General features: G+C 40.8%; 2 protein-coding genes across 3 annotated transcripts; one reads left to right on the forward strand and one right to left on the reverse strand.

Annotated features, from left to right (window-relative positions):
• Positions 1 to 549: 549 nt before the first annotated feature.
• gipc2 (GIPC PDZ domain containing family, member 2) lies at positions 550 to 16,933 on the forward strand. 2 transcript variants are annotated; one of them, XM_079347935.1, is made up of 7 exons: positions 550 to 796; positions 964 to 1,248; positions 11,376 to 11,561; positions 13,423 to 13,603; positions 13,943 to 14,055; positions 14,612 to 14,693; positions 15,611 to 16,933. In XM_079347935.1, exons 2-7 carry the CDS (start codon positions 973 to 975, stop codon positions 15,760 to 15,762), a joined length of 990 nt encoding a protein of 329 aa, XP_079204061.1. In that variant the 5' UTR covers positions 550 to 796; positions 964 to 972; the 3' UTR covers positions 15,763 to 16,933. The 2 variants fall into 2 exon arrangements, with proteins under 2 accessions (XP_079204061.1, XP_079204060.1); XM_079347934.1 differs by having other exon boundaries at positions 550 to 1,248.
• Positions 16,934 to 16,982: 49 nt separating this feature from the next.
• txndc12 (thioredoxin domain containing 12 (endoplasmic reticulum)) lies at positions 16,983 to 22,107 on the reverse strand. Its single transcript, XM_079347937.1, has 7 exons — positions 21,910 to 22,107; positions 20,578 to 20,638; positions 20,252 to 20,304; positions 19,170 to 19,243; positions 18,988 to 19,057; positions 18,012 to 18,095; positions 16,983 to 17,857 (listed from the first exon to the last, which is right to left on the reverse strand). The coding sequence occupies exons 1-7, from the start codon at positions 22,007 to 22,009 to the stop codon at positions 17,778 to 17,780; spliced, it is 522 nt and encodes a 173-aa protein (XP_079204063.1). The 5' UTR covers positions 22,010 to 22,107; the 3' UTR covers positions 16,983 to 17,777.
• Between the last annotated feature and the right edge of the window lie 151 nt (positions 22,108 to 22,258).

A 22,258-nucleotide genomic window follows, 5' to 3' on the forward strand; every position in this document is an offset into this window, starting at 1 on the left:
AAGACGTTTGTTTTCTTCCCACCACAGAATAGATGCAAAACATGCATTATCATCTAAATATAATTTTAAACGTTAAATCATAACATGCTCATTGAGCCCAATTAACTGATGTAATAAGTTATAGTCTAATTGTTAGGTTTCCCACAGATTGTACAGCAATACAATAATGCAGTGCTCCAATAATCATAGTAAACTGAACATCAGCACTTGATTATGCACGGCTACTTTAACAGACGTGTCTTAAAACAGTGAATTTTGCACTGACGCTGGTTCATAACTTCTTTAAAATTATTCTCCTTCAGGCCATGTGGCCAGCTTGACTTCACCAATTTTATTTTTGCAGAGAGCTACTTTGATTAGAGACTACGGAACAATGGTCTGTGACAGCCTTTCATTTGACCAATGAAAGACTTTTTTTTCATTCTGACCAGTAAATCCAGTTTTTCAAATGTTGGCCTGTTAACTCAAGTCATGTTCACCTGCAGTGAGTCTAAGCATCACTTGTTTTTAGAGGAATGACCCCCCCACCCTGCCCCTGGTGATGGTGCACAGGTGCACCGGGTCTGGTCCTCCTACCCTGTATTCAGCTCGGGTTCACCCCACTGCGCATGCGTCCCGCGGCACGCGAGACAAACAGAGTGGCTATTGTTAGCCAGCAGGTTGTGTCAGAGTTTATCCAGCAGCTTCCTCACCACCTTACCTACCTAACTACCTGTTGAATATTCACACCATTTACTGAGGCGGGGATCGAGTCACTTTCGAAGAACTAAGAAGTCCAATTGAAAACTGCTCCCAGGTGAGAAAAGGAAAAAAAAACGTTTACCGGAAAGAAGGAAGGAAGAAATTAAGGAAAGCTCGGAGGAAACGAGGAAGTAAATAAGGACAAGTCTACTTAGCTACTTCAATGTTATAGCAGCGGCTCGGATTTTTTATAACTTTCTGCGTCGAAAACCCCATAAACAGATATACAAAATGCCGCTAGGACCGTGGAGGAAGAAAAACAAACCGACGAAGGAACATTTGGTGGAAAATGAGGAGGTCAGCGGTGGACACGCAGGTGCCGGGAGCCTGGCGAAGACCGCCGTGAACGGAGCCGGACTCCCCCCTCCACCTGCCAACCTGCGGCCCAAACTAGTCTTCCACACGCAGCTCGCTCACGGAAGTCCCACCGGCAGGATCGAGGGATTTACCAACGTGAAGGAGCTGTATGGGAAAATAGCAGACGCGTTTAATATCAGTCCACCTGAGGTAAGAGCTCACCTGTTGTCCGGGATTGATCGTGTTGCGTTCAAGTGTTAAAGCTCGATTTAAGTGAAAATCAAAGAGTGTGGACAAAGTTACTTTAAATCTACCTTTAGAATATTTAACATGTAGAAACATAATCATATTAATCATAATAATACATTTTATTTATGGGCGCCTTTCAAAAAACCCAAGGACACCTTACAAGCAGGGTTAAAAACAAAAATATAAAATTAAAAACTTAAAAAGGAGATAATTAACAGTTTTTTTCGAACTTGTCCCTTTTAGTATTATGTTTATATTAAATATATAACTCTAAATAACAATCAAAGTCATAACAGGTACAGGGGGGCCCCTAAAAGTGTCTCATGAAGGCTCCTGATCGCCTGTCAGTCAGTAGTTGTGGTCATTTGTCCTTTAAACCTCTCAGGTGGTTTAATTTAGATAACAGAGGCCAAAAGAGATTTAATCATCAGCTATTTTTATTCAATACTATTTTATTATTAGTTATTATTTGTCAGGACAATCTAAGATTACATAGAAGTCGCATTGATTCTCTACCTTTCCTGCACTATTAACCAGAATCAGCATATTGATAAGGTGTGTGTTTATCAAAGAAATGTAACCCTGTTTTTCATTCTCCCTTTTAAAGCTGAGAAACAAAGTTAACAACTTTAAACGAGTCATGTCATTACACTCAGTTTTGTGGCCTGATCGAGGTTCCCTGACCCCTACGTTTGAACATTTGATACCAAAAAGCTTTTAATAGTATATTAAACATTTTAGCTCCAACTAAGAGAGTTGTAAAATGCCTCTTATCAACAAAAAAAAATCACTAATCCAGTCATATATAATGTTAACATAACTGTGTGTTGTTTTAGAGAGTATTTTGCCGAAAGGGAATTCTTCTTTGACTAAAGTAAGGAATCTGAAACTCTCCCTTGACGAATGCAAGGCGAATTCTTGCTGTAAAAGTTCAAGTAAACAGTTTTATAAGCAGCTTTTCCAAGAGATTAGCCTTGTGCGGGCCATTAAACGTCAACTTTGATTGTCTCGTGTCAAAGCTAGGTGTTGTTTGGAAAGGCACGCCCTGCCAGCTCTCTACCAGGCTGCATACCTTCAATCCTGGATTAAGAAGAGATCTGAGACTTAACTTCATTGGATAGTGGCAAATTACTTTCACCTTTGGGCCCATCTGGCATCATTAAGAGCAAAAGCTGCTCCTTGATTCGTCTTGGTTGAGGTCGAGAAATAAAAAAAAATAAAAAAAAACAGTTTCTGTGTGCTCCTCTCAGCCCAGACTGCATGAGCTCGTCTTTTCAAAGGAAAGTGTGAGTGGCATGTTCGACTTTTGTCAGTCTGACTGTGACTAGATAGGCCGGCAGGGCAGCCTGTTATCAGCCTGCTGTGCTGTAAGAGCTGGAGACAGAAAGCTCCTTTCCCTTCTAAAGCTCAGTCATTCAACAAGTGTCACTAATGAAAGGAATTTGTGTCAGTAACACTGGTGCTGAGTGAAGCATACAACACAAGACATCTCTGATATGTTGGAAGCGAAAGGCAGCTTTTTACACACGCTCTGTTTTGATTGGAGGAAATTATTTCAATGAGACTCAAATTCGACAGTTTTTGTCTCTCTGAAACACCAGCCAATTTGCTTGGGGTGTTTTTCCCATCACATCTATCACTAACATTCATTAGGACGGCTCTGTGTCTGCCTGGACTTGTTTTAGAACCGAAACTGGCCCACAGGCTGTTAGTTCACCAACAACAAGCTCAGCATAACACAGTGAAAGAGATTTGGGATTTTAGCTGATTTTCAGCAGTGTGCTTTGGCTGACCCGATTCTAACCTTAGTTTTTGAACGCATAACCCTACTTCACCATTTTTTAGAAGTGTATTGATTTTGTAGCAGCTCTTACAGGACTGTTCTGTAATAGATCTTGACCTTTAACATCTCTGAAGGGAGAAGTATTCAGCACTCCAGGGATCAATAAATATTCACATTGGTTTTTATTTGTGGAGTTGTTACATTATAAGAAGGGGTACCCTGCTGAAAGAAGGCCTTAACGCTTTCCAAACAGATCTGCTTATGATTATTTATATAAAAATGTCAAATGGATAGCAACACATCAATGCGTTCTTTAAAGCAGTTATCACATTGACAACATTTGTTGTGTAGATGCAACTGAGAATAGTGGCTTATTTCAGAAACGTTGCATGGAAAGTATCACAGCCTAAAAAGACACACTGACAGAGATGGAGCCAGACAGAAGTATGGAGTCAAATGTGATCATGTTCGTTGTTGGACTCCACCAGACTTACCGCAGGAAGTCCCTCACGTCCGGCTCAGGGGGGCACAGCCTAAAATCTAAGCAGATAACTCATCCCAGCCAAAGCCAGACCAGGTCCCAGAGGAGCCAGCAGAGCGGCTCTGCCCAGGGCCTCCTCCCTCAATAAACACCAGCGAGCCTCACTGTGGAGGTGTTGCCCCTTCTGAAAGGATGTGACCTGTGACAAACAGAAACAAAAAAAAGGTATCAGCAGCACGGTGGGATGGAAGCCTTATTATTACCTATCAAAGAAGGGACCCCTAATCTTATTCACAGATCATATATAGAAATGTAGAATCTGTGAACAGACTTGCCAGCATGGAAAGAGTTCTTGGTTTCTGTTTGTATTAAATTTAAAGTCCGAGCTGTGTTGAGGATTTAAGACGAAATATGCAGCTGTTATCCTCGCTCATGACTTATCAGCTTCCTTCAGCAGTAACCTCGCTATGACCTCTATAAACATACAGTATGTCCACATGCAAAGTGCAGCTATCCCTTATAGATCAAACTTTTCAGCTTGAGCCAAGAATCAGCTTGATGCTGCTGACGACATGAAACATATCCGACGTGATGATAGACGCTGACTGCTGAAGGGTTCCCAGACTGAAAGCTAAGGTTTGATTTCTATTGACAATATAACCACCATGGATGCGTCTTAACCCACTGAAGAAGCTGCACCTTTTAGTGTTTCCTATGTAATGTATAACAGTGGGCCAAAAACACATCTTTTATGAAAGGAGACTAACTATAAAATCCTTCAAACAAATGACTGTTGTAACGAGAGATCATGACAGGACTGTAGTTTAAATTGCGGCTCTCTAATAAACTATTCCTTCTCGACAAAAAAGACAACACAGGGATGAAGTGAATAGGAGTTTAAGTTCTTGAACTTTTAGCTTAATCTTTTCAGAAAATGGATTTCTGCTTTTTGACAATCCATTACTCATCTAACTCATGCTATTGCAGGACATAACGCCTGTCTGTAAAGGGCCTTTACGTGTTCTTCCGTTGTATAGACTCATGGTTTATGAGCTCATTGGGGAAGTAATTGTTTGATTAAATGATGAAGTACTCTTTAACGGTGGAGGGTTTTGTTTAAGATTTGAAGCCAGTATGAAACCCACATTTTGGAACTTTTGCCAGAAAATAAAAATGAGTATTAGCACAAAGCTTTCAAATGTATTATTTTTTTTTTTTTTAATTAAACATAAAAAGAGTCAGCATTTCTTACCAACTTTCAATGACAGTGACTTATAAGCATCCATTACTCAAAATGTTGTTCATGACAGAGCTGTCAGAATCCTCACTGAGCACTGGAACTTATCATGGATGCAACATCCATCCTGCTTCAGCTCGGGCAAAGCCTTTTTTTAGAAACACATTTACATATGAAATCCTCTGACAAACATCTGTAGATAAGATAACGTTCATTTGAGACATCAAATCATTAACACACAGGAGTTCAACTAGTTGCTCTGTCACGCTGAGGTGGCTGCAGTTATCTAATGAAAAACACTGTCTTCCTTGTACTCATTTCTCCTGACAGCATGGATTTTTTTTATTATTTCCAGACAGAGCTCACACTGCATGAAGAGGTGTGTCTTCATTCGGTTTGAGCTTCTGTTTTAATAACTACTTAAGTCGTCATGCTGCACTGAAGCTCAGGGTCAAATTCTTGAGATAGAAATCACAAACTGGGTGAAAGGAATTTGTCTGATCCAAATAACTGGCATCCCAAACACGAGTACTCTACTTGACACATATTTTACGTGAACTCAAATAGTAATAGCAAATAGCAATAGTGTCGGGACTTTTCAAAACACTTTGCACGTTTCTATCAAAGGGAGCTGCTTCTAAATGAAATCTCTGGGACTTACCCCCCCAAAGAGAGGAGACACTTGATGGGTGGGACATGCAGAGCTGAACATTTTGATCGGTTCAGTCGTTGCAGTATTCAGAAGATTAGGTTCAATTAGTTTTACCAGGCACACTGTGGGGAAAATAGTAGCTTTCCAATTTCCATTGCATTGTACACAATGACACGCTCGTTGTTCAGAGCTGAAGAGAGAGCGTGGGATAAAACAGGAACATATCTTCTGTCTGCTACAACTATCTCTTACATGAATAAGTTAAAACAAGGCGTGCAGTTGCGGCCATTTTTTATTGACTGAAGAAAGTTGCACGTGTCACCAGACTAAACGTGTGTAGGCAGGTCTTTGGACCTCGATGGGAAAAGTCAAGAATAGGCAGGAGGAACTTTGTATTCTCTTAGAGGACTAACAGTCCCCGTTACTTTTGGTTGAAGCGCACCTTTATTTCCACATCTGCGTTATCTCCGCTCGAGAGACATGACGGGAGCGTTTCCTCTCTACACTGGAAAAATCGGATCTTTTTGTGCGCTCAGGTCAAAGTCTGGTTGTTTGGCCTGCAGCTACACCGTTTAAGGTGTGGCTCTCTGACTTTAGTCTCCCATCCACCTGCTCTCAGTGGATGCATTGTGTGCTTTACTCAAAGGGAAAGCACACAATGCATTTGCCTGCAGTTTGAATATCTAGACTGCGGTAGTCTGACAGAGCCACATATCTTGTTTTTGTTTGGCAGGTAGCCTTGCTCCTGTGTTTGCAGGGGGAGGGAGGGTCATGTGAAACAACCCCCTTGTTTAATAAAGCTTTAGTCTGTTTGTGTTATCCAGCAGACTCCTCCACTGTTTTAATCCTTGAAAGCTTCCTGTCAGACCTACTCAGTTATATCCCATACCTAATGAAGCACTATTTAGTTCACTTTTGGCATGGAGGGAAAGATCACTGAGGGCTTTTCTCGCCTTTCTTACACATAATATGAGACATTTGTGAGAGCAGTAAATCAATGCTGCGCTCAGGTCTGAAACACCCGGATCAAAGTAGCAGACGTATGACGTTATTTCAAGGGTGGAACTCAAAGTTGCATTAACTATGTTCCTAGTAATTCCTCCCCTTAGTCACTTTTTTTTAAGCAACACCTTCTATCCAATGCAATCCAGTTGAGCAGCTCTATGTAAACCTTTAAATAATGGGGGTGTTGAACTGGACTGCCTCCTATGTAATGCTGCCCAATATTCAGTGTGTGTGTGTGTGTGTGTGTGTGTGTGTGTGTGTGTGTGTGTGTGTGTGTGTGTGTGTGTGTGTGTGTGTGTGTGTGTGTGTGTGTGTGTGTGTGTGTGTGTGTGTGTGTGTGTGTGTGTGTGTGTGTGTGTGTGTGTGTGTGTGTGTGTGTGTGTGTGTGTGTGTGTGTGTGTGTGTGTGTGTGTGTGTGTGTGTGTGTGTGTGTGTGTGTGTGTGTGTGTGTGTGTGTGTGAGAAGCTGGACTGTATCTGAAATAATAGTTTAAGTTGTTTACCATCAGGGAAGGATGAGGAAAGCGTTGCCATGGCAGCTGTAGAACAACAACAGAGTCTCTGAGGATGATGATGAAGTTTAAACAACAAGTACCAATACATTAATTATCATCTGTATGGAGGTTTTTGTTTTTGTTTTGTTTTTCCCAAGGAGAGCTTGAGCTCTCGTTGTTACTCGGTCCTCGAGTGTTCTTCATGGAGCTTCAACAGGTCCAGTAATTAGCCAGCACATTCAATGTGGTTGCATTGGGGTCATCCTCAGTTTGGCTTGCTTCAGTAATTCAGACTGTGTTCTGTTTAATAAATGATAAGAAATGGTTCTGTTTCAATAAGGAAGTAGGAGGGCCGTAATTAATCGTAGTTAATTTTTAGCACATGATCATACGAAGACAATAAATGATTCATTTCTCAGAGGGACACGCGACAGCTTTAGCAAACTTGTTTTGTTTTTGTTGCTGCTCAGTGCTCTCGCTCATAGATTCTTTTTATCTTTGACGTATTCCTCAGTTTTCCCCTGTGATTCGATGTGAGCAGTGCTGAATGTCTCTTGTCATTAAACCAGTATCACGTTAGCTCCGTGTCGACTTCATGAATTCAGTAAATCCTGGTTGAGTCAGGATCGATCGTTAATTTAAAGCTTTATGTTTCTCCGGTCGGACTTTATGAAACAGCTCTCGGTTATGTTTCCACAGAAAGTCACATGGGCTGTTAATGATTACACTGGCTTCATGCTGACGACTGTGATATCCTGTTGAACACTGAGCCACGCCACAACACACACAGCTTACATCAGCAATCCCTGTTAACAAACCCTCGCCACAGATAACTCAATGGATGAAGACTTCTCTATATTATCCAGCAGAATAACTCTGCTGTAAGCATCTGTTGAAGGGGCTCTAAAACATCTGACCAAACTTTAAGAAACATGTTTCAGTGAGACATAACTGTGAGGGACGTCCCGTTAAAGGCTTTATTTATTCATCCAGCTTTGACTCTAATTCACAGGCCAGAGGAGAGAGCTCTGTGGAGATTTTACGGTTCAATATCAGCTGTTGTATGATATTAACATGTCCAATGTCTGCCTGACAAATCTCTCTCATAATGTTGAACTGCGGCATAATTATTGAAAGCTTGGAAAAGGTTTTGTGTGCGGAGAACGAAACAGCAATAAAATAAAATTTAAAAAAGCTAATATGTCTGAGCAGGGTTTCCAGTGGAACTATTATGTTTCAGTGTGCTGGACGGCAGAAATAAAACCTTCAAACGAACATAAAGCTGATCAGAACAAAACATTTTATTATGTTTTATTTCTTGAGAAAAAATAAAAGGATTCACCCCAGTGTTCACGTGCGTACATGTCCTGACCTGTTGGACTCATTTTTCAAAACAAGGAGAAGATGAAGAGTCTCATAAGAGTGAATTATGAAGTCGATGTTTTATACCAATAAATCCAATAAAGGAGAAATGGGTTTAAAAAAACAGCAAACGGACACGTTATCTGCTCCTGCAGGAGAATCTTTATCTGTCAGGTAAAAGATACAGCAGTGTAAGCTGTCACTAAGTAGTCGACAGAGAGAGAGAGAGAGAGAGAGAGAGAGAGAGCGAGGCTTCATATTCTGTGAGCTCATATAAAGTATGCTGAAGGACATCTTTAATCAGAGCTGCTCTGTACACACTTAGTGCCCTCGCCACAATTTCAGCTGGCGCCCTCGTAAAAAAAACAACCAATTCTACCTCCTAACATTTCAAACTGTCGGACAGCTTCATTTTTTACATATTTTCTTCCTTTAAACTTTATATTTATGAACGGTCAGTGTAACTCTCTTTATGATAACTCGCGTGTCCTCCTCCCCCATTAAGAGCAGCGCGGTTGTGATGCATCAGGTCGTGCAGAGAGTAAGAAAATAAAAAGTCAGGCAAGTTTCAGTACACATTACATATGGCCGCCCTTCTGCACCTCTGTAAGGTCGAGAAGCATGTGATCCTCACTCAGCCAATCAGAAGAGATCACCCAACATCACTGATCCTGCTATTGTGGCATTTGAACCAAATATAGTAACTTCATCAATGTTTATTTTTCTAAATGAAATTCAACAATTTAAAATTTTTTTATGACCCAATGACACTCTGACGTTGATTTTTTGAATTTCAATGTATTTCAATGAGTGCCCAATAAAGGGTTAAATAGGTGGTGTAGTTGTGTTGTAATAATTACTGAAAACTAGCATGACAATTACATTAGATAAAGTAACATTTAGTGATCATATTACACCTTTCCTTCTTTTTCTTCTCATCATCTCCAACTTTTCTTCTTCACTTATTTCAGGTGGCAGAGTGCCCAAAACATTTGTCTAGAGGTCTAGACTGCCAATGACAGGGGCCGGTATTTAAGTCTGTATCTCTCCAATCTCAGTGTACAACATCTGATCCTATGATGTCAAATACTGAAGTTGAGATTTCACTATTTCTGTTTGTAGTGTAGAATTTGTCTGTGGTTTAGCTTCATGACTAACTCTGAAGTGAAAGTGTGCTGTGATGAATCCAACAATCATCTGCTGAGCTGAGTCAGGCAGATCGTGACACATCTCATCTCGTCAGTGTCAGTTACTAAATGACGGGGGGTCAACTCGTCACCTCATATGTTGAACATTTGTGGCCTTTGTTTCTGTGAAGTTAACGCCGATCAAGACAGAAAATAAACTTCACAGTGACGCGGGGAACATTTAGTGTTTATTGGGAAATCAGTCAATCTTGGGACTTCAGCCACAAGAGGAGGGAGGGAGGGAGGGAGCGAGAGGCTTCATATTCTGAGAGAGAGAGAATTTTGAGATATAAATATAAAATGTTTTTTAGGTTTCATGGAGAATTTGATTATGACTACTGTTCACCATCATTATATGATAATTTTTTTTAATTTTTTTTTATCACAGATGAGTCTCTTTGCATTCTGTTGTTTAAATCAGATATATTTCGTGTTCCTCCTCTTCTCGTCTCTTGAACACATTGACCCATTCACCACCACTGACTGTGTCTGAGGTGATGCTGAGCAGACTGCAGAACCTCTCTCCTATCACTTGGCCTTTCCCATGTGCTTATCAAGGTTTCGGTAAGTGTGCAGGCTGTGGGAGGTGAAGTGTGTGCTGTCGTGAGTCAGGTCTTGGAGAGGAGAGGAGAGAGGAGAGGTAGTCGCAGTGTGACGCTGAGCCCCCCCCCCCCCCCCCCCCCCCCCCACAGTGTGAACACTGCAGCCCAGCAGGAGGAGAGGAGAGGAGAGGAGTGTGTTGCACACAACAAGCTTAATGTAGTCAGCAGCCTTGGTAACTGGGTGTGGGCGTCCACTGCTGTTCCTCCCACTCGCTCTTGGGTATTGCCCTTGCCTGGGGGGGGGGTCGTAGGGGTAGTGAAGGAGGCAAGGGAGAGGGGTCTGTTCTGGAAAACTAAATGGAGGACAGCCATCAATTCAGCTACACCCCACCCTTACCTTCTCCTCTGCTCCATTCTCCCTCTCTCCCTTCGCTCTGCTCCTCTCGTGGCCTCCTTCTATTAAAATCCCATTCTTTTATAGTCTGGTAACCCACAGCAACGCATGGGGCCTTGTCTGCTATAATGTGTGTGTGTGTGTGTGAGAACAACGCCTGTTGGTACACAAAGGAGATGGGCCCAAACAAGGCCGGCCATCATTACTCGAACCTGATTGGAGCACGAAGGTCATCCTCCTCATGGACCAGCACCAATCGGTCCTGGAGGTCAGCTGACTGAAGTCCTGGCTCGGGATTTGTCAAAGCCTCACTAGAAGGCTGATTCCACAGTAGATGCAGAACTTACACACGCACATAACTCAAATCTAACGGGAGTTATGAACAGCTCCTCTGTTTGTCGAGGTGAGTTTGAGAGGAATGAATGATTCACACCCTCCCGTCTCCTCTCACGTCGTCCTGGGTTTCACCGTCCCGTCTCTGTGTAAAGCGCTGTCAAATCAGCCCACTGGTGTATCGTGTTGCTTCTGATCGCGTTTCCCTCTCTCCCTCCTGCCAAGATGAGGCAGGCAGCCATAAGGTGTGAGGCCAGATTTTAAAATCTCTGGTCGCAGGAGGAAAAGTCATTTAGCCTCCCCTCCTTCCTCTCAGACACATCACACTTGTAACTCTGTGAGGCGCGAGCCGGGTGTTCTGTCTGTTTGTATAAAGGCTCGGAGCTCAATCATCTTTGAAATCTTTTTATTTATTTTTTTCAAGCTGTAGCTCAAACAAGTGTGATTCTGTTTAGATTCTGGAGTTTTCTTCAGACCATTTTATGAATTTTATATTTTATATATTTTTTTTTTAGGATTTAACTTGTTGCTTATTATTCAGAAGTATTACGTTATTAGTACAAAATCAGCTGTGTTTTAAACGTGTGCTCCTGCTCCCTGTCTGTCTGTGTGTGCACAGCTCCTGTTCTGCACTCTCAACACCCACAAGATTGACATGGACAAGCTGCTGGGGGGCCAGATCGGCCTGGAGGATTTTATCTTCGCCCACATCAAAGGGATCAAGAAGGAGGTGGAAGTTTACAAATCTGAAGATGCTCTTGGCCTCACCATCACCGACAACGGAGCGGGATACGCTTTTATAAAGGTAAGAGGAACAGAAGCCTGTTTCCCAGAAGAAGTTTCCCTGCACACAGTGACTGTTCTTATTTAGTTTATTTTCCAGAGAACTTTTAAAGAATTGACGAAATGATGAAACAATAGAGAAAAAAACAAAGAAAAATAAAACAGGGGGTGCCAGGAGCCTAGTGGTTAATGTACAGAGGACACAGTCCTGTAAGCAGACGGCACATGTTCGAGTACGACCTGCAGCTTCCTTCCTTCATGTCGTTCACAACTCTCTCGGCCCGATGTCTGAATCTGTCTCTCTCGGAAAAAGGCTGAAAAAGCCCCAAATAAACCTTTTAAACATTGAAACAACATTTCATTCAACTGCAGAGAAAAAAGTGTCATTAAATCTAACTTGTTTTCATATACAGTCGATTTACAGGTTAACACGCACACTTAGTCAATACATAGTCACTTAGTGAGCCTTGAAAGACAAAAGGAGTTAATATTAAATGTATATAAAAAGGGAAAAAAGGAGCTTACTTAACTTGTTGAGAGTTCAGAAAATAAGACATTTAACCTTTGTCAACCAGAGTTGTGTGAAAACATCAAGTGACTTTATATGTGTGGCGTCTTCTGTCATATTGGGTGCAGAGAACATTTGTTTATCTATGTTTACTTTTTTAAAGCTGGTCAGACAGAAGAAGAAAAAGATGTTTGATGCTTTTACCCAGACGGGCTAAAAGAAAAGTTATTGGTTTTATCGTTCTTTGTTGTCACTAAATCCAACAATGGAGTCATTCTTTCAGCCTTTTTTTTTTTGCATTTGATCTAAAATATATTACACAATTAAACGAGTAAATAAATCTCAGGTTTGATAACTGAAGTTATCAGAGCTTCAGGGGAATTTTCTGAAGCCATTTCCAAACAGCTCAACAGACTGCCATGTTCAAAGTATTCGTACAAAGCTGCTTTCATACTAGAGAGAAAAACCCAACAGAACAATCACTCAACCTGCTACGTTGCCTCTGTGGATGCAGACGGTGTAATGAGCTTATTCAGTCATCTTTCACCAGAAAAACAAAGTGCTCACGTGTGCCATCATGTGACTCCCAAACAGCACTGCACCCAGATAACCTCGCCCTGTTTACGACACACTGAAGCCCCCTTGGGTCCGGGTTGTGATGCTGGATTAAAAAAAAAAATGCTGCTGCTGCTACAAACTCAGCTGAAATCGTTCAATCTGCAGCCACAGGACGACTTCAGTGTTTCCTTTGAGCTTCTGGAGAATGAGCTACTTTATCTCCTCCCATGGCTTCAGATACACTTCTTTAACAATTTACACTGGACTCACCAGGCACAGCCCAGTGTGCTGCAGCTGTTCTTTCACATCTGGAACAGCCTTTTTTTTTTTAATGCAATCATTTGTCTGTTAGAGAGGTGTATGGAACGACAATTAGGTGCATTTACAAGAAAAGCCGAGAAAAAAATACCATGCACTGTGAACGCTCCTGAACCTTAAAGCCTTGAACAGCAGATTAATTTCCCTCATACATTTTTGTTTCCTTTTTTTTCCATTCATAGTCTTGACAGAAATGAAGTGTTTTAAATTCTTTTAGTTTTGTTTGTGATGAGTCGTGTTGTTTTGTATCTTCGGAAACGAGAGGAAGTGATCGTCTGGTTTCACATAATGAAAGAGTAAATCAATAGACGAGTTAAGTGTTGCCAAGAATGTTTTGCACTGTCGTAGCCTCACATGCACTTTGTTACACTTTGCCTTCTTTGATCTTTATTTTCGTCTTCTGCTTCTGGGAAAATCCTTCAGAAAACCCTCGTTTCGTTCAGCACTGTAATCTTGGCCTCTCTTCATGTATTCTAATTGACCCTGACTTTCGTGGCAGCGTATCAAAGAGGGCAGCGTTGTGGACCGGGTGAAGGTGATCTGTGCGGGCGACCACGTGGAGTGCATCAACGGACGTAACATCGTGGGGACGCGACATTATGAGGTGGCCCGCATGCTGAAAGAGCTTCCCAAGGAAAAGGCTTTCACCCTCAAACTGGTCGAACCCATGAAGGCCTTCGGTGAGTAAGAGGCAGGATGCATGTGGGTGAAAAACATCAGCATCAGCACCTTACATAACTGACCCACTCTTAGAAGACGACAGATTCACCTTCAGCCAATGACAAAGGCTCGTTTGCTGCAGTGTTTCTCAGCATGTGGGACTGCACAGCAGGGTGCAGGAGATCACTCTGCACATCCACAGCATCATCTGTGCAAGGAAAAAACATCCAAATGCATGTGATTAAAAGAGTCAAAGCATGCCTTTTTTTTAAACTGAATGAGTGAATGCGTATGCAAGCCGACACTGGGATTCAGCTGCGTGAAATTGTATGTAATGTCGTTTCCTCTTTGATTGACAGAAATGCTGGAGCCCAGGTCAAAGGGGGCCAAACCTGCGAGTGACAACAAGATCACCAACGGGAGAGGGACTTTGAGACTTCGCTCCAAGGGCCCGGCGACGGTAGAGGACGAGGTGAGATTTCTTCATTTGCATTTATCTGCAGCAGCTCGTGAGAAGCATCTGATGAGCTTCCTTAAAATGACCCTCGCGTGTCATTGACACAGTCTTGATAAGAACCTTTTTTCACCTTGAACATTTGCATTTCCTTTGGTTGTTGGTGTCAATTTTTTTCAACATGTGCTGGACATATAGAAGAATCGCTCTCTGAGCCGCGGTGTAAACTAACAGGAGAAAGATTTATATACAGAAATATAAAGGATACTAAGTAAAAGTGCAGATTTACAAAACTTTCAAGATACTGTGCAAAGATCAGCAGCAGCAACAACAAATGTGCATGGAGTTGTTTTAACCACATGTAAATGAATATAAGGCACTAACTGAAATCTTCATCTAAGTTGAAGATGCACACAAGTTACAAACTGTCCAAAGACGGTTAATATTAATCCCTGCATTTACATTCCTTCACCGTGGGAACTGAATCAATGTGGAACTGACCACCTCATCTTAAAGAGTCTGTGTTGACCATCAAATAAAGAAGTGATCTGTTGATCTTGTTTTTGTTTTCCAGCCCACAGAGTTTGAGGAGAAGGCAGTAAAGAAAGTGGACGACCTCCTGGAGAGCTACATGGGCATCAGAGACACTGAACTCGGTGAGTAGTAACATCTTTGTCCTTTGTTTCTGTGAAACACAGCTCCTGCTTACTTACAATGACCCGGCATTGAGTTTCAACATTTTTAAAGTAAGGTAGCTTATTTCTTTCATATTTACTTCTCCTGAGCGGCCTTTCCGTATTCGTTTTAAGAAGATTATCCGGTTGGTTCATATCCAGCGTCTCACAAATTCTTTGGCCTCAGTTAGCTCTTTCTGCGACCTCAGTCTGTATGTTAATCCATGATTTAATCTCATAGCACACTTTACCCTGGAAGAAAATATGTCAGCCTATTGGTTAAGTGTTTCAGCACTGTTGCTTCACTCCGAGGAGGAGGAGCTGATCATTCTTCTACTACTTTGGAGCAGTTGAGTAAAGAGAACAAATGTCCTTCAGGGGAGAATTTAAAAACCATATTTTATAAGTCTGATTTACTAAACATGATGGAGCCATCGCCTTTAAGTCTATTAAGTTTTACTTTTGTATCGTTCTGTATTGTACAGCTCTGCCAAAAACATCTCCAATCCCTCCCTTTCGGAACTCTTCCTGAAGGAACGTTTTAGTTTTCTGAGGTTTAAAGGATTCTGAACTTCTGTTTGTTTCATGCAACACGTCTGATAAATACTTCATCTTGAAAGGAGTCGTCATCTTCTATAAATAAGACCTGATTGAGAATATCTTATTTGGAAGATGGAGGGTTGAGAGAAATGTATACAATATAAACGTTTATTTTTCTTTCATTCAGATAGAAAGCTAAAAGAAATGGAAGCGGAGAATTTCGCAGTGGTCTCTATATTTTTAGACATCCGTGAAACAATGAAGATTCAACCAACTGCTGAACAATGTAACACCTTTTTAAAAAGTTAAACGCAGAGCCTGAAGGTACTCAGTGAAGTGTTCTGCTGTTTCCTCCCCAGCTGCTACGATGGTGGAGGTCGGCCGCGACAAAAAGAACCCCGATGAATTCGCCATGGCATTAGACGAGACCCTCGGGGACTTCGCTTTCCCTGATGAGTTTGTCTTTGACGTCTGGGGAGCCATTGGAGACGCCAAGCAGGGAAGAATATAAGGCCTCCACCATCCCAATAAAATACACACGCACACACACTCCTCTCCTTCCCCGAACTCACGTCTTATTATTGTCAGAAACAAACTGAACGACATGAGTGAGTTCAGTTTTCATGAAGTGTTGCATTGCTCGGATGGAGTGCATCTCAATGCGTCAAATTTGGTCATTTTGGATTACAGAAAGAATCTAGCACGCCGGCGTTTCAGTGAAATCTCATAAAGATATCCGTGAAATGCTGATTGTAGTTTCCAGCGTGAGACCTGCAATCATACACGCTAAAACTTCTGAGGATTAATTCCAGATGTTGTTCAAACTTTTTGTACTCCACCTTTGAGAAATGGTCTTAAGAGTGATGCTGTCTACCCTGGTCTAATACACTGCTAATGAAAAGGTTTCTGCACACCTTCAATGTAGAGCGATCACTCAGTTTGAATCTAACTTTCTATGTGTCATTTTAAATATACGGATAAAGCACACAGCGTTTTATAGTTTTTTATATGTGAAAAGTTGCTGACTTTGTGGCAGCGACGTGGTGTAATTAGTGTAATTATAGTGATTGTAGCTATATTTCTCTCTCCAACATCTTGTTTTTTTTAATGAACTAAAAGCTTCGGCTGCTTCCACATTTTAAAGTTGGTTTACTTTGTGATTTTTTTTTTTGTCCTTAAAAATCTCTGTTTCAGCCTTTTTTTTCTTTTTAAGTTTTATCTTTGAACCCCTTTTAGTCATGTTTGACCACACACCAACATTCCTTTTAAATCTCTCATATTGTTAAGTCTGTGAACACTGTTAATATATGTTATGACATTCAACTTATTTAGAGATGTATGCTTATTTTGTTCCTGTAATTTATTGTATCATAGAAAATCATATGCTGTAGCAGGTTTTTTTTTCACTGAGATATGGCTCGGTATGAAAGAAAAATCTTTCCATTTAAAAAAAAAAAAAAAAAAAAGCCAGTTTGCAGGCTGTGGTCTGGAAGGGGATCAATTGCAATCCGATGTCTGCATTATTGTGACTGCACTATTTAAATCACTGTCAAACTGAATTTAAATAGTGAGTTGGTTGATGTCTGGTTCTGATGCTGGCTGTTTGCAGCCGTTTCATTTTGTTTGACAAACCATAAGGGATCACTATTGTTGGATGGACAATAAAATTTGATATACTGTTACTACAGCTGTGTGGTGAATGCATCTGGCTCTTAATAAAACGACACAAGACGAAGTAGAACAAACTTTATTCGCACACATGGCTGTGTACATGTAGAAAATACACCAAGATACCTTTTACCAGTGTTTTCATCCCTTATTAAACTAAATATGTACCAAGAACTTCACGAGGAGCCGCAACACAAACTCCAAACAAGAAAACACAGTCAGGCTAATAAGCACAAACTCACAGGATTAAATGAATGAGTATAATAGAACTCAGGTTATAGTGCATGTTAAATACTGACACGACGCAGTTAAGACTGTAGAGGATTTTTGGAAGCACATCACTGTAGGTATTTTAATATGTATCCTGACTAACATGAAATAGTACTGCTGTTGGGTGGAAATGTTACTGGTAAGTGAATCAAACAGTCCTCTCCTTTCTATCCTTAAAAACCAGGCTACTCACCTTTTAAAACTTGGCATTTTCCAGATGTTTCCAACAACAGCACACAGATGTTTGAGTGAATAACTGTTAACTTGGCTTGCATGTCTTGGTTATATCCTCTACAGACAGTAAATAAGTACATGGCACTTCATTACTTACAAATATACATGTTTGTATAACAATGACAGGAACATGAGTACAGTAATCAGAAAAGAAAGGTATCAAACAGAGAGACTCAAGCACCCTTTTAATGGTTGGCTTGGTTAGCTAAGTGAGATGGAGCCTCACTGTCTTAGGTGACTGTTTCAATGGATAGGGAGGAGGGGGGGGGGGGGAGGTGTTAACAGGATGGTCTGCAGCACAGGCCCAGGTAGAGGAAGTGTAGCCCTTACAGCCTGATGCCCGTCTCTGCATCCTCACAGCTCGTCTCCTGCGTGACCCTGCTTGAAGGCGTCGCCCGTCAACTTTTCCTGAGCCTCCTTCATGCCAGACACCACTGAGCCGGAGCGAGGGAGACAAAGTCAGAGGAGGAAAGCCGTGACCATCAAACACTTGAAAAGTTACCTCCAAAGTTACATTTCATGAACTCCTGCGTGCTGCTCAGTCGTACTCTAACAGATTGTGAAGAAAGCCTGAATCTGGATGTTTACCTTGGTCTGCATTGCTGTAGAAGTACTTGTAGTTTGGATTGCCCTTCTTGTTGGTAATTTCAGAATGGACTTTGCCGCTTGGATCTGTGAGGGGGCAAAATGAAGCAAATATTAACTTTGATCAAGATAATAAAAAAAAAAAAGTTTAGTGCTTGAAGGCTCCGGTAAGAAAACATTAAAAGCTGTTTGCAAATCCATTTTCACAGTTTTTCGTACACCGTGCTTGTAGATTTGTAAACTGTCTCATATAGGGTTTGACAGTCTGTGTGCACAGACCATTCAACGTGCAAACAGATTTGTAAACACAGTGAATGGATTAACAAACAGCTTCTTAGCCGAGCCTCGAGGGAGCTCTGTAGGGCTTCAACTTTGAATTTCCCTCAGGATCAATAAAGTGTTTATCTATCTAGAAGTGCACGTCTTTATGAATCAAACATTCAGTATCAGGGCTGAATATCTGGTCACAAATGGTCCCAAACCAGAACAAATGACAAATCAAACAATTAAAAATCAATGTTTTGTCCAAGCAATAGTCCACATTTCAAAGATATTCAATTGTTATAATCAATGATTTGGGAAAAAAAAAAAAGACCCTAACATTTACAAAATCTTCAACCAATTTATATCACTGCTGCTTTAAAAGACACTATTATAGAGCTGTCAGCCATCTGTAAATTGGTTAGATCATCGGCTAACAATTTCATACAATCAAAAGTCTTTTAAGTTATCCAGATAAAAGCTAACGGTTTGTGAACCATTTTAATTTCATTATTTGGAAGCTTTCTCTGTCTTTACACGTATCCTTCTCTGATATTAGTTTTATTTACAATCAGTGGGACAGAAACATGCAGCTGAGACTGAAATCCTGCCCACTGAAACTTCACCAGACACTGCATGTAATCCAGACAGGAGTACGTGTGCAATCAGAGTCTGCAAAAGAATCCCACAATGTTTACATGAAGCCCCCCCCCCTTACCGAGGAAAAGAATCCGAGGAATGTATCCTCCATCAGGGGTCAAGGCATCGTCTTTTGGCTCCTCGTCGTCCTGTTCACACAAAAGATAACCAATCATTTAGAGGCATGGGAACACATCTCACCAAGTCTGATGTGGCTGCTTGCGCTTTGATTCATAACAAACATAATCTACGTTTTCTTACCTCCAGGTTTATCATGACAAAGTTGTGTGCAAGTTCAGCGATTTCCTTGGACTCAGCGAATTTGGGCTTCAGCGCTGATGTTGAAAAGCGACAAAATACAATGAATTATTCTTTGGTGTTGTGATCAAATCCAGGACAAGTCGTACCATTACCATAGCAATACTAGTTTCTACCTTGACATTTGTTTGGATGAACGTCATCTAAGCAGTTGTATTCACCATTTAGGGTGTAGGATCGACTTGCTCCAGTTTATTCGTCTGTATAGGATCGAGTCCGTCTTCAGCTCAAATTAAAGCCGACATTTAAGTCGCCTTGTACTGCAGTATTCTTTCTTTCAGTGACAACTTCCACTGCTCTGTTATCAAAGTTAAAGTGTCAGCGTGCCAACATGAAATAATTATCTGAAAGGATGACGGCAGGTATCTCTGAGGTTAAAGAATCAAGACAATCACCGTTGCCTGCTTTCGAGGTCAGTGAAGACAGTTTGACAAACAGGTTAGTTTGCTTGTTTCGTCTAACTGCAGTAGATCACATGGGGCCAATATTGATGGTATAACAACTGTGTTAGTGTTTTCTTTTACTACAATGACTCCAGACATCTCTCATGATTGTCCTTTAAACGTCTCCATTTACACTGAATGAATTGGTGAACTTAAGAGCCCTGAGCACGTCAACACAAAAGTCCCAAAAGCTATCTCAATAGTTGAAGGTAATCTGCATCGAAGTGCTCTCTGATGGTCACGTGTCCCGAGTGTGAAAGGCCTTCTTTGACTTTGGTTTGTTTTTAAGCTTGAAGATATAATGAAGGGAGAAGACGAGCATATAAAAAACGAGGTGTTGTATTTCACAGGCTAAAAAGCAACATGTTCTTTATCTCTGCAGCCTAACTGACCTGTTCTGACTAAAGGGAGTTATGGCTTTAATAACCTACTCAGGAGCTCTTTTTTATTCTCTGACCAGAATCATTTCCAAACTAAAAGAAACATCCAAAGGTTCAAACTTTATTTCTGCACCAAAGCATCCCTGATGGTTCTATTTAGACTTGATGTTTGTATGAGTGGCGGGGCGAGGTTTGGTTTTACCTTTGCAGGCTCCACACCAGGTCTTGTGGATGATGAGCATGATGGGCAGTCCACTGAATACAAACACAATAAAAAAACACATGTAAAAAATGAAACTAAGCAACGGAGCTAAATAAACTGGAAACTCAAACTTTATGTGTCCAGCAACTGAAGTCTATTTAATTTAAAACAAACAACGGTGATGCAAGCCGCTGATATCAACGAGTCACTCTTCTCCGGTTAGATTCCTGTATAGGATGCTGTTTGTTTTAGAGCTCGGGATAATCGTTGTACAGAAAGCAGCCCAGCAGGTGTTTGAATAATTTCAGCTCCAGGTTCGAACTCACCTGGCCTCTGCTTCCTTCTTGCCATCTTCCAGCGTCCTCCAGTGGATGTTTTCTCCGAACCCTGCGCCAGAATAAAAACGAATGAGCACACCACAATGGTGTAACTGATATTATGTTTGTACTAAAGGGTGGATCTGCCTTAGGAACAGTGTCAACACAAAGAACGGTGAGGAAACGTGTCAATGGTTGTAATTTAATATCAAGCTCGAAGGAAGAATCAGCTCTGTCACTTTGTAAGGCAGCAGTGTGATCAATGTAATCAATACAACCAGGCAGTGCTTTTGTTAGAAGAAGAGAGCTTTATATCAGGTGACGTTTCCTGATGTGACTGCTGATGACTTTTACATGTTTCTTTTCCACTTCTATAGATAGATATCGAGTACATTACACAATTATTTTGACAGTTAAAAATAAAATCGAGAGGATGAAACCCTAACATGTAGGTTTACAGTGAAACATGATTTTGCCACTTGGTGTAAGTAAGGAAGTACCTCTCATGAAAATGCCTGCTGCCGAAGGCCAAGGTCCAATGTGTGGGACTTGTTTTTGATAGCATAGGTAGCTTAATGTGGTATTGATAGTGTTAGCACATGTGCTCATAGACATATCAATGATACTCCTCTTTTGTTTACATAGATATATTGTAGATAGATTGTATACCATTGTCTCTTCTGATCTTGTCACAATCATAAATAATCTGTGACTGATTTCTAAAGAAGTAGTATTCTGAGGAAACAAGCTTTACCACAGTGCTGCTGGAAAACAGTATGTAAACTCTTGCTTTACGATCTAATGGTTAAGTAAAGTGAATGATTTCAATCTTAGACCCAAGGATGTTTTCGTCCAGCATCAGAAATACAAATATGTTTGAGCTACAGTAAATGAAAATGTTATCCTCTCTTAATTTCTGTGAAAAGAAGCACACATTAATGTTTCATAATATTATATTTCAATACTTGTAACACTCATGCACCTTTATGAACATTTGTTTTTGTAGAAATTATTTTTTTTTTAAATATTTTGCTTTTCCCCTTATTTCATGTGTACTGTACTGTTAATGTGAATACACTAGCATGTTCCTTTTTAATTATTATTCTTAAACGTCTTTGTGTCCTTCTGTATGGTTAAAGCTCTGTCCAAGACCGATATATATACATATATATATATATATATATATATATATATATATATATATATATATATATATATATATATATATATATATATATAGTCTGTGGGTGAAACTATCAATGAATCGGTGAAAATAAAAGCACACATGCCAGACTTTGAATATTCATACATTGAATAATATAGCTCAAAATATTTACTCACCTTTCCCTCCAGCTGCTCCCACAACCTCATGAAAACATGTCAAAGACAAAAAGACATGCAGGGATGATAATAAAACGATATTCATTGGAGAAGTTTGCATTTTGACTGGCCTTTTTCCTTCACAATCACAAAACGCTCGGAAGCTAATGGAAGCCGCTGTCCGTGAACCAGAGACCCGGATGTGGAAGTCTTGTCCAATGATTATGAGAGGTTGTTAGATGGCCCCGCCTTCTCATCTTCTGATTGGTCAGTGGTTACTCATTTCCCTTTTAGTGTGTGTGGGAGGGGGTGTTCATTGACGTCACATCCAGAGAACCGCGTGCTCCGTCTACTGCTTCAGCTTGTCAAG

Source organism: Symphodus melops (genome assembly GCF_947650265.1).
Source record: "Symphodus melops genome assembly, chromosome: 7".
NCBI classification, from domain to species: Eukaryota; Metazoa; Chordata; class Actinopteri; order Labriformes; family Labridae; genus Symphodus; species Symphodus melops.

Coding starts and splice junctions, on each gene's coding strand:
- gipc2 (XM_079347934.1), top strand. CDS start 973: ATGCCGCTAGGACCGTGGAGGAAGAAAAACAAACCGACGAAGGAACAT. Junction 13,604..13,942: donor CGAACCCATGAAGGCCTTCG/GTGAGTAAGAGG, acceptor TTTGATTGACAG/AAATGCTGGAGCCCAGGTCA. Junction 14,694..15,610: donor CATCAGAGACACTGAACTCG/GTGAGTAGTAAC, acceptor TTTCCTCCCCAG/CTGCTACGATGGTGGAGGTC.
- txndc12 (XM_079347937.1), bottom strand. CDS start 22,009: ATGCAAACTTCTCCAATGAATATCGTTTTATTATCATCCCTGCATGTC. Junction 20,639..21,909: donor GGGAGCAGCTGGAGGGAAAG/GTGAGTAAATAT, acceptor ATTCTGGCGCAG/GGTTCGGAGAAAACATCCAC. Junction 19,058..19,169: donor TTGTCATGATAAACCTGGAG/GTAAGAAAACGT, acceptor TTGTGTGAACAG/GACGACGAGGAGCCAAAAGA.